This window comes from Heliangelus exortis, chromosome 29 (genome assembly GCF_036169615.1).
Source record: "Heliangelus exortis chromosome 29, bHelExo1.hap1, whole genome shotgun sequence".
Classification (NCBI taxonomy): domain Eukaryota; kingdom Metazoa; phylum Chordata; class Aves; order Apodiformes; family Trochilidae; genus Heliangelus; species Heliangelus exortis.
The window spans coordinates 247,074-261,627 of record NC_092450.1 but is presented as its reverse complement, the minus strand read 5'-3'; the positions used below and the strand labels follow the sequence as shown (position 1 = coordinate 261,627).

At 53.5% G+C, this 14,554-nt stretch overlaps 3 protein-coding genes across 3 annotated transcripts; 2 read left to right on the top strand and 1 right to left on the bottom strand.

Moving 5' to 3' along the window:
- The first annotated feature begins 2,731 nt into the window (after positions 1-2,731).
- On the top strand, positions 2,732-3,584 carry LOC139788478 (feather keratin 1-like). The gene is made up of 2 exons (XM_071728455.1): positions 2,732-2,801; positions 3,163-3,584. Exon 2 carries the CDS (start codon positions 3,184-3,186, stop codon positions 3,490-3,492), a length of 309 nt encoding a protein of 102 aa, XP_071584556.1. The 5' UTR covers positions 2,732-2,801; positions 3,163-3,183; the 3' UTR covers positions 3,493-3,584.
- Positions 3,585-6,914: 3,330 nt separating this feature from the next.
- Positions 6,915-7,555, bottom strand: LOC139788462 (feather keratin 1-like). The gene is made up of 2 exons (XM_071728420.1): positions 7,484-7,555; positions 6,915-7,339 (listed from the first exon to the last, which is right to left on the bottom strand). Exon 2 carries the CDS (start codon positions 7,316-7,318, stop codon positions 7,010-7,012), a length of 309 nt encoding a protein of 102 aa, XP_071584521.1. The 5' UTR covers positions 7,319-7,339; positions 7,484-7,555; the 3' UTR covers positions 6,915-7,009.
- Positions 7,556-11,891: 4,336 nt separating this feature from the next.
- Positions 11,892-12,744, top strand: LOC139788463 (feather keratin 1-like). Its single transcript, XM_071728421.1, has 2 exons — positions 11,892-11,961; positions 12,323-12,744. Exon 2 carries the CDS (start codon positions 12,344-12,346, stop codon positions 12,650-12,652), a length of 309 nt encoding a protein of 102 aa, XP_071584522.1. The 5' UTR covers positions 11,892-11,961; positions 12,323-12,343; the 3' UTR covers positions 12,653-12,744.
- Positions 12,745-14,554: the final 1,810 nt, after the last annotated feature.

The following is a 14,554-nucleotide window of genomic DNA, read 5'->3' as shown; positions in this document are numbered from 1 at the left end:
TAATTTTGCATTGTCTGTGTGTCATCCTTTTGGCGTGAGGCCAAGCCAGGAATGTCTGCAGGGCACTGTCCCACACAGGACTGAGCTCCTCTGCAGCCAGGGCAGCTTCATCCCTGTTCTGCCTAATCGAGGTCTGAGCACTGGGCTGTAGCAAAGTAAACAGCTCCGGGACAGCCCAGTGGTTGTCCAGCTGGATTGCGTTCAGTCTTTTGTCTTCAAAGCACATGGAGCTGTGAGAAGAGTGGGAGGAATAAGGCACTGTTCCAAACCACTCTCACCTCTCCTGTACTGAGGAGGGCCCTGCCTCATAAGCGTTTGTTGAGGAATCAGGGGCTTGGAGAAAACACTGTTCTTTTCCTGCAGGCCTCCTGATTTCACAGGCTGTGGAGTCCTGAGAGTGCAGCTAAAGGGGACAGCTTCTCCAAAGACTGCAGCGGATGTGTCCAATGAAGGAGAACCTTCTCTTGGGTGAAGGCATTTGAAAACATTTTGCACAGCCCACCTGCCTATAGGTGCAGTCACCAGTGAGTGCTGGGAGAGAAAGAGATGCAGCACATTCTCTTTCACAAGAAGCTTTTGGACAGCCAGGAGAGGAACTGCATTTCTGGGAGACACGTGCAGCTTTCTTCCTAGGAAGTTCAAAACAACATCACCAGATTTCCCCAGACCAATATTCCTTCCCGGCACAGAGCACTCTCTCACCTCAGGACATATCTTGTTAGAGTGATGTGACTTGCTCAGGAAAAAACTTGGGCCTTGACCCAAAACTTCAAAAGAGGCTCCATGACATGAAGACCATGTCAGAAATGAGGAAATGAAATGTCAGTGCTGATGGAAACCAAAACACAACGTGTGCCATTAGGTAGGATAAACTAATACAATACTTAAAGCAAGCCCGTGCTGACAGTCACTGTACAACCATCCCTAAAATACCCTCCAAGAACCAGCTATGAGGAATATGTCTCCCTTTGGGTGTCTTGGGAGAGCATCTGAAGGGGGGGAAGAATGACACAGAGACATGGGCTGGAACGCAGAAGAACTTGAATGAGTCAAAAGAGGGAAAGAAGCTTGATCCAAGTGGAGATCCTGGGACAAAGATCACCAGGGCCAAAAAGGAGCCTGTGTGGAATGGCTGAGGGAGGTAGAAGTTAAGTGGCAAAGGGATGGGCAGTGTGCAGGAGGTCTCTTGAATGGTCTGTGGAAGGAAACAGAAGACTGCAAGAACATTGTTGAAGCATCTAGAAGACCACAAGACCTGTGCACTCCAGGCAATGGGACAATGTTTCCCCAAAGATGCTGTGGCAGTACGTTCCCTTAATGTTCTCATGCTCTTCTACCTGGTCTTTTCCTCACCCAGCAAGCCTACATCTCAAAACTGTGGTTAGGACAAGTTCCCCTGGGCTTTTCTGGGTATCTCCTGCCTCAGCTTTCACTACAACACATTCCTCCTTCTTCCTCATGACTAATAGCTACATAGCTTTGACCTAATAAAGAAAAAAAAAAAATGTTTACAACAACAGATATGACAGTCACTGGAACATATTGGGTCATTCTGTCTTTGTAAACCCAGCAGGAAGATAAAATTGGAAACCAGAAGGTACACCTCATCCAGGACTCAGCACACTCAATGCAAATTTGTGTTGACAGCCAAGACACAGCCATCCCCAACTCTTCCAAACAAGAATCACCCTTGAGCAACATTTCTCTCCCTGGCCACATTGGGAGAGCATCTGCTGGGGGAAAGGATGACAAAGAGACATGGGCTGGGATGCAACAGCATGGGCCGTGCTTTGGCAGAGCCCAGGCTGGCCCCGTCCTTTTGCAAGGGGGGCTGGGGTTGCTCATCCCCTCTGAACGCAACGACCCCGTGCTGTGTCCCCAGTCCAGAAGCATCTTGTGGGTCCCGGGGGGCCTTCCCCAGGGCCACCTGCAGCAGCTTTAGCAGGGCAGGTACCTGCTGCCGCAGTAGCCGCTGCCAAAGGCCCCGAGGCCAAAGCCCCCGGAGTTGATGGGCACTCCCTGAGAGCTGAGGATGCTGCCAACGGCAGCGGAGGTGGAGGAGCACTCCCTCAGGACAAAAAGTCTGCAGGATGTTCAGCGTGTTTGTGGAAGTAGCCAGGCCACCATGTCTCTTCCTTGTTGGTGTCAAAAACATGTGTCCAAAGTGCATGGCTGTGTGAGAAGAATGGGAGGAAAAAGATGTTGGCAGAAGCCAATTCCTCAGGGAGAGGTGAAGAAACCAGCTCCGTGAGGATAGACTTGTGGTTTCTCTTCTGCCTATACTGATGTGTTGCTGCATGGAAAAATCCTTGGGTATTTCATCCTCGTACATGAAAAGAGCCTCAGTGGCCATATAGTCATGTAGAAAATGAGAAGCCACCATTGTAACCCCCCACCTGCTACCAAAACCCTGTATACTGAACAAAAGCAATTTCCCAGCCCTGCATTGTCAGACAGAAGGTGAACCTTGTCACCAGAGCAGAAGAGCATCAAGAGCAAGAAGACAGCTGAAGCCATCCGACCCAGTATACCCCTTGGCTTCTCATCCCTGCAGATGAAGGGATCCTGCAGGGCAGAGCAAGCATGTCAGAAATGAGGAAATGGAATGACAGCGTTGATAGAAAACAAAACACCACCTGTGTCATTAGTTAGGATCTTTTGGTGTGGAGGTGAGTATGCTGGAAAATCACTGCCCGCGTGCAGTGACTGTGGGCCTGGGGCAGTGCAGGAGCAGTATAAAAGCGGGCCCTGCTCCTCACTCTCTCATCCACTCTCCTTGCCTGTACCTCGTGGGAAACAAGGTGAGTTTCAAGCCGCTTATACTCTCTGTCTTGTTCTTCCTCAAGTTTTCCAGTTTATTCCTTCTCCCTTCCCTTTCTCTGCCTCATGGGGCTGCTTTGTTCAAGGGGGAGGGAAAAGAGCAGACACTGTGGGGTGGAGAGAGACTTGGGCTTCACTGAAGTTAGCTGGACAAGGGCCTCTGTGGGCTTGGTGGTTCTTGATAGGCACTTTTTCTGCTGCAGGATAGGAGGAGTCTGTGTGCAGCCCTATAAGAACTCAGGCTCTTCTCCAAAGTTCATTCAACTTTCATGCATAGCAGACAGGCAAGAAGGTCCTCACCCAGCCCTCCTCATGCTCTGCTCCCCCTGCCCTCTCTCCCAGGTGCACCTCCAGCCCTAGGACATGTCCTGCTACACCCCGTGCCTGCCCTGCGGCCAGTCCTGCGGCCCGACCCCGCTGGCCAACAGCTGCAATGAGCCCTGTGTCAGGCAGTGCCAGGACTCCACCGTCGTCATCCAGCCCTCCCCCGTGGTGGTGACCCTGCCCGGACCCATCCTCAGCTCCTTCCCGCAGAACACCGCCGTGGGCTCCTCCACCTCCGCTGCCGTTGGCAGCATCCTCAGCTCTCAGGGAGTGCCCATCAACTCCGGGGGCTTTGGCCTCGGGGCCTTTGGCAGCGGCTACTGCGGCAGCAGGTGCCTGCCCTGCTAAAGCTGCTGCAGGTGGCCCTGGGGAAGGCCCCCCGGGACCCACAAGATGCTTCTGGACTGGGGACACAGCACAGGGTCGTTGCGTTCAGAGGGGATGAGCAACCCCAGCCCCCCTTGCAAAAGGACGGGGCCAGCCTGGGCTCTGCCAAAGCACGGCCCATGCCTGCCTTTGCCCCCTTCCATCCACTCTCTCCTTTCCCTCCCGTGCCCTTCTTCTCTGGGGCTCCCCTGGGCTCTCAGCAACACAAAGCCAGACCAGGGAGGACCTGCAGGCAGGCAGGCGGGCGGGCAGGCAGGCAGATGGACACCTGCCGGGATCTCTGCCACCGCTGTGTTGCACAGACTCCTTTCTGCCCCTGGTGATCCCTGCACTGGGGCCTCCACTCAGACTGACCTTGTTTCCTTCTTTTCACTCAATAAAGTTCTGTTGCATCCCAGCCCATGTCTCTTTCTCATCCTTCCTCCAGCAGATGCTCACCAGTGTGAGAGATGCTGCTCAGGGCTGGTTCATTTTTAGAGGAGTTGGGGATGGTTGTGCAGTGGCTGTCAAGAAAGTTGGCACTGAGTGCCCTGAGTCCTGGATGAGGTTACCATCTGGTTTCTCATCTTCTCTGCCTGTGGGGGTATGCCAAGATAGAATGACCCAATGCCCTTCAGTGACTATCATATCTTTTCTTGTAAACACTTTTCTTTTTCCTTCAAAAGGCCCACGTTGTGAAGCATTTAGTCATGAGGAAGGTGGAGTAATGTGTTATAGTGAAAGCAGAGGCAGGAGGAGAACCTGTCCTAGCCACAGCCTTGAGATGGGGCTTGCCAGGGAAGGAAAAGTATGAGAATACTCAGGGAATATACTGCCACAGCATCTTTGGGGAAACATTGTCCCAACACTTGGGTGCACAGGTCTCGTGGTCTTCCAGGTGGTGCAGTAATGATTTTTGGAATCTTAAGGACAGGAACCCCAGAGGTCATCAGGCCCAGCCTCTTGCTTCATGTTCAGTCAGTCATGAGTTTCTGAGAAGGTTACTGCACAACCTCTGAAGGAAGTCTCTTCCACTGCTTTACTCTCTTCTTCCTGAAAACCACTTTCCTCCTAGTGAGTCCAAATCTCTGATGTTTCAATGTGAGCCCATTGTCTGGACCTCCAGTTATGCACTGCCATGGTGTTTATCTTGGAACTCTCTTCTAGGGGACCTCACCATAGCTGCTCCAAAGCTGCTCTTAGGTCTCCCACCAAAGTTTACTCTTTTGCTCAGCAAGTCTTGTGCCTCTACTAGATAAGCCTCTACTAGATAACTTAGTTCTAACCCCTCTGCATGGGCACATGGGCAGAGAAGAGAAACTTTCCACTAGATAAAGTTACTCAAGGCCCCATCCAACCTGGCCATGAACTCTTCCAGGGAGGGAGCAGACATAGCTTCCCTGGGCAACCTGTTTCAGCATCTCAGCACCCTCACAGGACAGAATTTTTTCCTAATGTCCAGCCTAAATCTCCCCTCAAGTTTGAAACCATTTCCCCTTGTCCTCTCACTACACATCCATGTAAAAAGCCCTACCCCAGCTTTCTCAGATGGTGGTAGGTTGCTACAGGGGCACCTCAGAGCCTCCTCTTCTCCAGGCTGAACAACCCCAAATGTCCTCAGCCTCTCTTCATAAGGGAGGCACTCAGCCCTCTGAGCATTTTAGTGGTTCTCCTCTGGACATGTTCAGGGAGCTCTATGTCCTTCTTACGATAGGGACTCCAGAACTGGACTCAGTACTCCACGTGTGGCCTCACAAGAGCAGAGTAGAGAGGGAAAATCACCTCCCTTGACTGTCTGTCTGTGCACCTTCTGATGCATCTCAGGACACCACTGGCTTTCTGACAGCTCACGTTAAGCTTCTGGTCCACCACACACACACCCCCAACCCCCCTTCAAGTCCTTCTCCTCAGGGCTGTCCACAATCCTTTCTCCTCTCAACCTGTATTCGTGCATGATATTGACTTGACTCAGGTGCAGAACCTTCCTTTTGGATTTGCTGAACTTTATGGAGTTTGCACAAGCCCATTTGTCAAGCCAGTCAAGGTCCATCTGGATGGCATCCCTTCCCTCTAGTCTTCTGACTTCACCACACCGTTGGATGTCATCAGCAAACTTGCTGAGGATGCACGTGATTCCACTGTCCGTGTCACCAACCAGGATGGCAAACAGCACTGGTCAGGGCACTGACACTTGAGGAACACCACTCGTCTCGGGCACACTCGTCGCTGTGCCCAGGAGCAGTGCTGGGGCTCACACCTCTTGTGATGGGGTTAGCACAGAACCACCTTTTCCTGGCTATGATTTGGGGATTCTGCTTTTGAGAGGCAAAAGGATTTGTGGGGACACAGGGCTGGTTGCTACCAAGCCAGCTGCTGTTTGGGGCTCTGGGTGGACAAATGTCTTCATGACCAGCTGTTTCCTGCAGTACTTCAGCTGCAGGCTGTACATCTCCTTCCTTGGCTGTACATCTCTCTTCAGGCTTAGCTGATGGTCTCCAGACGGCTTTGCCTCGGAGACACCCAGACCACGTTCTCTGCCTCTCTTCCTAACCGGAGTCTCTCCCTGCTTCTCACTCTCCAAAATTGTCGATGAAACCCTCAAACACAGACAGGGAGGACATGGGAAGGAGCAAGATGAGGACAACATTCACTGCCTGTGTTGTGTGTTCAGCAGCACTCAGCAGCTCACCAGATGTTCTCTCAAGCTATGGCTGATGGAGAGAGAACTGGAATAAGAAGAACATGAAACAAGCTTGAGTCAACATCAGGACAGAAAAAGGAGGGGAAGGGCAAAAAGAGAAAAAACGAAGTTTATCACAGGCAATCACCCACCACCTTGCAGACTGGGTCACAGCTGGCACAACCACAGGAGCAGAACTACGTTAGCAGCACTGGCCAGATTCGTTCAGTTGACCACTGCACAACCATCCCAAAAAAACCCATAGCAGAACCACCCCTGAGAAACATGTCTCTATCTGGGTCATTTGGGAGACCATTTCTTGGGTAAAGATGAGAAAGAGACATGGGCTGGGATGCAACAGAACTTTATTGAGTGAAAAGAAGGAAACAAGGTCAGTCTGAGTGGAGGCCCCAGTGCAGGGATCACCAGGGGCAGAAAGGAGTCTGTGCAACACAGCGGTGGCAGAGATCCCGGCAGGTGTCCATCTGCCTGCCTGCCCGCCCGCCTGCCTGCCTGCCTGCCTGCCCGCCCCACAGAGGGAGCAGGGCCAGCAGGTCCTCCCTGGTCTGGCTTTGTGTTGCTGAGAGCCCAGGGGAGCCCCAGAGAAGAAGGGCACGGGAGGGAAAGGAGAGAGTGGATGGAAGGGGGCAAAGGCAGGCATGGGCCGTGCTTTGGCAGAGCCCAGGCTGGCCCCGTCCTTTTGCAAGGGGGGCTGGGGTTGCTCATCCCCTCTGAACGCAACGACCCTGTGCTGTGTCCCCAGTCCAGAAGCATCTTGTGGGTCCCGGGGGGCCTTCCCCAGGGCCACCTGCAGCAGCTTTAGCAGGGCAGGCACCTGCTGCCGCAGTAGCCGCTGCCAAAGGCCCCGAGGCCAAAGCCCCCGGAGTTGATGGGCACTCCCTGAGAGCTGAGGATGCTGCCAACGGCAGCGGAGGTGGAGGAGCCCACGGCGGTGTTCTGCGGGAAGGAGCTGAGGATGGGTCCGGGCAGGGTCACCACCACGGGGGAGGGCTGGATGACGACGGTGGAGTCCTGGCACTGCCTGACACAGGGCTCATTGCAGCTGTTGGCCAGCGGGGTCGGGCCGCAGGACTGGCCGCAGGGCAGGCACGGGGTGTAGCAGGACATGTCCTAGGGCTGGAGGTGCACCTGGGAGAGAGGGCAGGGGGAGCAGAGCATGAGGAGGGCTGGGTGAGGAGCAGCCTGCCAGCACACCCATGGGAAGAAAGACAAGGAGTGTTCCACGGCTTTCTCCTTCTCCTCAGCGCAGAGGAGAAAGAGCTGGAGACTCACCTTGTTCCCAGGGAGATGGAGGTGAGAGGAGTGGATGAGAGAGTGAGGAGCGGGGCCCGCTTTTATACTGCCCCTGCACTGCCCCAGGCCCACAGTCACTGCACGCGGGCAGTGATTTTCCAGCACACTCACCTCCACACCAACCAAAAGATCCTCCCTAATGCCACAGGGAGTATTTTAATTTCCATCAACGCTGCCATTTCATTTCCTCATTTCTGACATGCTTGCTCTGCCCTGGAGAATACCTTCATCTGCAGGGATAAGAAGCCAAGGGATTTTCCAGGCAGGATGGTTTCTTCTGTCTTTCTCTTGATGCCCTTTGCTCTGGGGACAAGGTTTTACCTCCTGTCTGAGAATGCAGGGATGGGAATTTGTTTTTGTTCAGTGCATGGGGTCTTGGTAGCAGGTGGGGGGTCACAAGGGATGCTCCTCTGAGAAGGTACTGGAAGCTCCCTGGTTCCCAATGAAGTCCCTTCCTCTGGCCAAGGCTGAGCTGGGGAAGCTGGATGCACCTGTGCGAGAAACCAATACAAGAAATGGAAAAGAAGACTGGCCTCTAGGACAGAGGGTCGGGAGAGGAGAGTACAGTGCTCAAGCAGAGACAAGAGGAGAGCAGCTGCCACCACGATTTCCAGCTTGGCCTTCTGTTAGTACTTCACAGGTTGTTGCCAGTTCAGATTCTGCTCTGCCCTTTGCTTTCTGTGGGAACTCTCCAACGCCAGGCTCAGGGCAGTGAAGCTGAGACAAAAAGTGTGATTCTGAGAAACAAAGAGCTATTGAATCATAAAAGGAAACTGAGGCAACCTCCTCCCCCCCGCAGCGCCTCCCCCCCCCTTGCGTCCAGGTGCAAGGTGGATGTACTCTAATGGTTCTTGGCCTTGATCTTTACTATCAGGATTTGCAGTCAAGTGATTGTGATCCTGACACTCCTTGGAGAGCCTGCACCAGAGAAGATTTACATGCAGCAGAGGAGGATGAGACATGGGAACAGTTAAAGAGATTGGACTGACGTGAGCGCAGGAGACAGGATTCCATGAATGGGAGGGATGTGGTTGTTGTTGCTGCGAGGCTGCTCTGACTCTGCTTCCTTTAAAAGTCCTGGCAGTCAGGGCTGGCACTGTGAGGAGTGGGAGAAAGCCCAGGGGCAACGTGTCTGTGCTCCCAGGCTGCTGCTGTGTATTCTGAAAGAGTTGAAGGAAGGAGGCAGAGCATGCCCAGCAGTGGGTGGGCATCAAACAAAAGGACTTCCTGACGACAGTGAGCCCATCCAAGGCAGCTGATGTTCTCCAGGGCTGGGCTGGCAGAAAGGGAGTCCTAGACTGTCTGAAGGATTGAGCCCACACGAGTCTCACAGCATTCAAGAAGGTGGCAAATGGCAAGTCCTGAACCCAGAAAGGAGGAAGCCATGTCAGAACAATGGGCTGGGGACTGAACCACTCCACAGTCTTAGAGGCCTCAAACAGTGCAGTGCCCCGTGCCTGATGGTGCTCAGGGAGCAGAGGTGCTCAGGAGGACACTGGATACAAGCACCACTCTCAGACTACATCAAAGAGGCAAGGAGCTTCCCTGCCCTGCAGGCACGGAGGCAGCTGGAACCATGACCCAGGAGAGCAAGAGAATGCCTTCAGTGGGCAAGCTGCTGGGATAGGCTCTCCCTACCCATGGCGAGTCACACTCTAATTTTGCATTGTCTGTGTGTCATCCTTTTGGCGTGAGGCCAAGCCAGGAATGTCTGCAGGGCACTGTCCCACACAGGACTGAGCTCCTCTGCAGCCAGGGCAGCTTCATCCCTGTTCTGCCTAATCGAGGTCTGAGCACTGGGCTGTAGCAAAGTAAACAGCTCCGGGACAGCCCAGTGGTTGTCCAGCTGGATTGCGTTCAGTCTTTTGTCTTCAAAGCACATGGAGCTGTGAGAAGAGTGGGAGGAATAAGGCACTGTTCCAAACCACTCTCACCTCTCCTGTACTGAGGAGGGCCCTGCCTCATAAGCGTTTGTTGAGGAATCAGGGGCTTGGAGAAAACACTGTTCTTTTCCTGCAGGCCTCCTGATTTCACAGGCTGTGGAGTCCTGAGAGTGCAGCTAAAGGGGACAGCTTCTCCAAAGACTGCAGCGGATGTGTCCAATGAAGGAGAACCTTCTCTTGGGTGAAGGCATTTGAAAACATTTTGCACAGCCCACCTGCCTATAGGTGCAGTCACCAGTGAGTGCTGGGAGAGAAAGAGATGCAGCACATTCTCTTTCACAAGAAGCTTTTGGACAGCCAGGAGAGGAACTGCATTTCTGGGAGACACGTGCAGCTTTCTTCCTAGGAAGTTCAAAACAACATCACCAGATTTCCCCAGACCAATATTCCTTCCCGGCACAGAGCACTCTCTCACCTCAGGACATATCTTGTTAGAGTGATGTGACTTGCTCAGGAAAAAACTTGGGCCTTGACCCAAAACTTCAAAAGAGGCTCCATGACATGAAGACCATGTCAGAAATGAGGAAATGAAATGTCAGTGCTGATGGAAACCAAAACACAACGTGTGCCATTAGGTAGGATAAACTAATACAATACTTAAAGCAAGCCCGTGCTGACAGTCACTGTACAACCATCCCTAAAATACCCTCCAAGAACCAGCTATGAGGAATATGTCTCCCTTTGGGTGTCTTGGGAGAGCATCTGAAGGGGGGGAAGAATGACACAGAGACATGGGCTGGAACGCAGAAGAACTTGAATGAGTCAAAAGAGGGAAAGAAGCTTGATCCAAGTGGAGATCCTGGGACAAAGATCACCAGGGCCAAAAAGGAGCCTGTGTGGAATGGCTGAGGGAGGTAGAAGTTAAGTGGCAAAGGGATGGGCAGTGTGCAGGAGGTCTCTTGAATGGTCTGTGGAAGGAAACAGAAGACTGCAAGAACATTGTTGAAGCATCTAGAAGACCACAAGACCTGTGCACTCCAGGCAATGGGACAATGTTTCCCCAAAGATGCTGTGGCAGTACGTTCCCTTAATGTTCTCATGCTCTTCTACCTGGTCTTTTCCTCACCCAGCAAGCCTACATCTCAAAACTGTGGTTAGGACAAGTTCCCCTGGGCTTTTCTGGGTATCTCCTGCCTCAGCTTTCACTACAACACATTCCTCCTTCTTCCTCATGACTAATAGCTACATAGCTTTGACCTAATAAAGAAAAAAAAAAAATGTTTACAACAACAGATATGACAGTCACTGGAACATATTGGGTCATTCTGTCTTTGTAAACCCAGCAGGAAGATAAAATTGGAAACCAGAAGGTACACCTCATCCAGGACTCAGCACACTCAATGCAAATTTGTGTTGACAGCCAAGACACAGCCATCCCCAACTCTTCCAAACAAGAATCACCCTTGAGCAACATTTCTCTCCCTGGCCACATTGGGAGAGCATCTGCTGGGGGAAAGGATGACAAAGAGACATGGGCTGGGATGCAACAGCATGGGCCGTGCTTTGGCAGAGCCCAGGCTGGCCCCGTCCTTTTGCAAGGGGGGCTGGGGTTGCTCATCCCCTCTGAACGCAACGACCCCGTGCTGTGTCCCCAGTCCAGAAGCATCTTGTGGGTCCCGGGGGGCCTTCCCCAGGGCCACCTGCAGCAGCTTTAGCAGGGCAGGCACCTGCTGCCGCAGTAGCCGCTGCCAAAGGCCCCGAGGCCAAAGCCCCCGGAGTTGATGGGCACTCCCTGAGAGCTGAGGATGCTGCCAACGGCAGCGGAGGTGGAGGAGCACTCCCTCAGGACAAAAAGTCTGCAGGATGTTCAGCGTGTTTGTGGAAGTAGCCAGGCCACCATGTCTCTTCCTTGTTGGTGTCAAAAACATGTGTCCAAAGTGCATGGCTGTGTGAGAAGAATGGGAGGAAAAAGATGTTGGCAGAAGCCAATTCCTCAGGGAGAGGTGAAGAAACCAGCTCCGTGAGGATAGACTTGTGGTTTCTCTTCTGCCTATACTGATGTGTTGCTGCATGGAAAAATCCTTGGGTATTTCATCCTCGTACATGAAAAGAGCCTCAGTGGCCATATAGTCATGTAGAAAATGAGAAGCCACCATTGTAACCCCCCACCTGCTACCAAAACCCTGTATACTGAACAAAAGCAATTTCCCAGCCCTGCATTGTCAGACAGAAGGTGAACCTTGTCACCAGAGCAGAAGAGCATCAAGAGCAAGAAGACAGCTGAAGCCATCCGACCCAGTATACCCCTTGGCTTCTCATCCCTGCAGATGAAGGGATCCTGCAGGGCAGAGCAAGCATGTCAGAAATGAGGAAATGGAATGACAGCGTTGATAGAAAACAAAACACCACCTGTGTCATTAGTTAGGATCTTTTGGTGTGGAGGTGAGTATGCTGGAAAATCACTGCCCGCGTGCAGTGACTGTGGGCCTGGGGCAGTGCAGGAGCAGTATAAAAGCGGGCCCTGCTCCTCACTCTCTCATCCACTCTCCTTGCCTGTACCTCGTGGGAAACAAGGTGAGTTTCAAGCCGCTTATACTCTCTGTCTTGTTCTTCCTCAAGTTTTCCAGTTTATTCCTTCTCCCTTCCCTTTCTCTGCCTCATGGGGCTGCTTTGTTCAAGGGGGAGGGAAAAGAGCAGACACTGTGGGGTGGAGAGAGACTTGGGCTTCACTGAAGTTAGCTGGACAAGGGCCTCTGTGGGCTTGGTGGTTCTTGATAGGCACTTTTTCTGCTGCAGGATAGGAGGAGTCTGTGTGCAGCCCTATAAGAACTCAGGCTCTTCTCCAAAGTTCATTCAACTTTCATGCATAGCAGACAGGCAAGAAGGTCCTCACCCAGCCCTCCTCATGCTCTGCTCCCCCTGCCCTCTCTCCCAGGTGCACCTCCAGCCCTAGGACATGTCCTGCTACACCCCGTGCCTGCCCTGCGGCCAGTCCTGCGGCCCGACCCCGCTGGCCAACAGCTGCAATGAGCCCTGTGTCAGGCAGTGCCAGGACTCCACCGTCGTCATCCAGCCCTCCCCCGTGGTGGTGACCCTGCCCGGACCCATCCTCAGCTCCTTCCCGCAGAACACCGCCGTGGGCTCCTCCACCTCCGCTGCCGTTGGCAGCATCCTCAGCTCTCAGGGAGTGCCCATCAACTCCGGGGGCTTTGGCCTCGGGGCCTTTGGCAGCGGCTACTGCGGCAGCAGGTGCCTGCCCTGCTAAAGCTGCTGCAGGTGGCCCTGGGGAAGGCCCCCCGGGACCCACAAGATGCTTCTGGACTGGGGACACAGCACAGGGTCGTTGCGTTCAGAGGGGATGAGCAACCCCAGCCCCCCTTGCAAAAGGACGGGGCCAGCCTGGGCTCTGCCAAAGCACGGCCCATGCCTGCCTTTGCCCCCTTCCATCCACTCTCTCCTTTCCCTCCCGTGCCCTTCTTCTCTGGGGCTCCCCTGGGCTCTCAGCAACACAAAGCCAGACCAGGGAGGACCTGCAGGCAGGCAGGCGGGCGGGCAGGCAGGCAGATGGACACCTGCCGGGATCTCTGCCACCGCTGTGTTGCACAGACTCCTTTCTGCCCCTGGTGATCCCTGCACTGGGGCCTCCACTCAGACTGACCTTGTTTCCTTCTTTTCACTCAATAAAGTTCTGTTGCATCCCAGCCCATGTCTCTTTCTCATCCTTATCTGTGCAGATCCTTTCCAAGATAGTGAAAGAGAGACATGTTTCTCAGGGGTGGATCTGGGAAGAGGTTGTTAGGGACTGTTTTGCAGTGACTTCTTACTCATGCATTGCATGATCCTCTGCTTTCTAAATGTCCCTCTCTATCCATGTCCAGGGAGTATATTTTTTGATGTAGTTCACTGACTACAGCTCCTTTAGAGATGTTTTTAAGTCTCCCAGGAAAGTATTCTATACTCCTTTCTATTTGAGACACCTATCTTCAGCCTCTCCTTTCAAACATGGGCACCTGTCCAGAAATTTCTGCACTTGGCAATGCTTGGGGTTTGTTGTATGAGTTCTTTCCTGCATTAGAGCAGATTCCTAGATACCATCAGGTGAGAGCTGAGCATAGTGGCATAGTGGCATCATAACTACCCTCTGTCTCCTTGTTAGGTCCTATTCATACAGCCCAGGATGTAGGTGATGCTTCTAGGTGAGCAGGAACAGTTGTTTCCTGACTGAAAAAGAATTCAGTCCTGATGTGGAGATGGTTAAAAATGAGAGGACTCCTGCACTTGTCATTCGCAGTCCATGCCTGGAACAGGTACAAGGGGGCTTTACCACCCTCCCCTGCACCTCCCCAGGGCCTGGCCCCACTACTCCCCCACCAGCCCCAGCTGACTGCAACCCCACTCCGGACACTCCGATCCCTCTTACCACTCACGGAGGTCCCCTCCCCGTTACCTGGCTCCTGTCCCCACTTACTGGACACCTTCTCTGTGGAGCCGGACCTCCTGCCCTCGCCTCCCAGTTCCACTCACACAACAATTCCCCAAACCGTGCTCAGATCCTTCTCACAGGGACCCGCCACCCTCCAGAGCTGACCCCATGTCCCACTTGCTGGAATCATCATCATGGGAGCAACGCACCTTGCCGCACCTTCCTATGGCCCCTCACCAGTAGGTCTGGGGTCTGTTTCCCCCCCGAGACCCTCCAACCCCTTTCCCCTGGTGGGCAGGGGAGGGCAGGGCAGTGATCCTGGTGCAAGGCACAGACAAACCCCCCTCCTCAGCTTTATATTTATCCATGGGGGCTGCAGCCCACCACCTGTCCAGTGACTCCGGCACATGGCGCTCTGCTCTGTTCCACTCCACACTCCCATAGACTCTTATTCAGGTGGTTCCAGATTGCCTGGTTGGCTGGGCCTGCCCCATAGCTGTGCAGCTGGCTGGGATCGGGGCTGTGGGATGGGGACCTGGGGACTGGTCCCATGGAGATATAGGATCCGGGGATGGGGATTGGTGATTTGCTCTGCAACTTGTCCTGCACAGCACGGTAGGGACCCTCCCCATGGCATGGGGTCCCTCTGCCTGCCAGTCCCCTGGGAAAAGAGAATTTGGACTGGTGACAGGAGGAGGAGAATGTCTGGGGTGATGGGCTGAGGCAGTAGGGTGGCTCCTGGGA

Bases quoted from the DNA above. Each gene is read 5' to 3' on its own strand.
- LOC139788463 (XM_071728421.1), top strand. From the start codon at position 12,344: ATGTCCTGCTACACCCCGTGCCTGCCCTGCGGCCAGTCCTGCGGCCCG.
- LOC139788478 (XM_071728455.1), top strand. From the start codon at position 3,184: ATGTCCTGCTACACCCCGTGCCTGCCCTGCGGCCAGTCCTGCGGCCCG.
- LOC139788462 (XM_071728420.1), bottom strand. From the start codon at position 7,318: ATGTCCTGCTACACCCCGTGCCTGCCCTGCGGCCAGTCCTGCGGCCCG.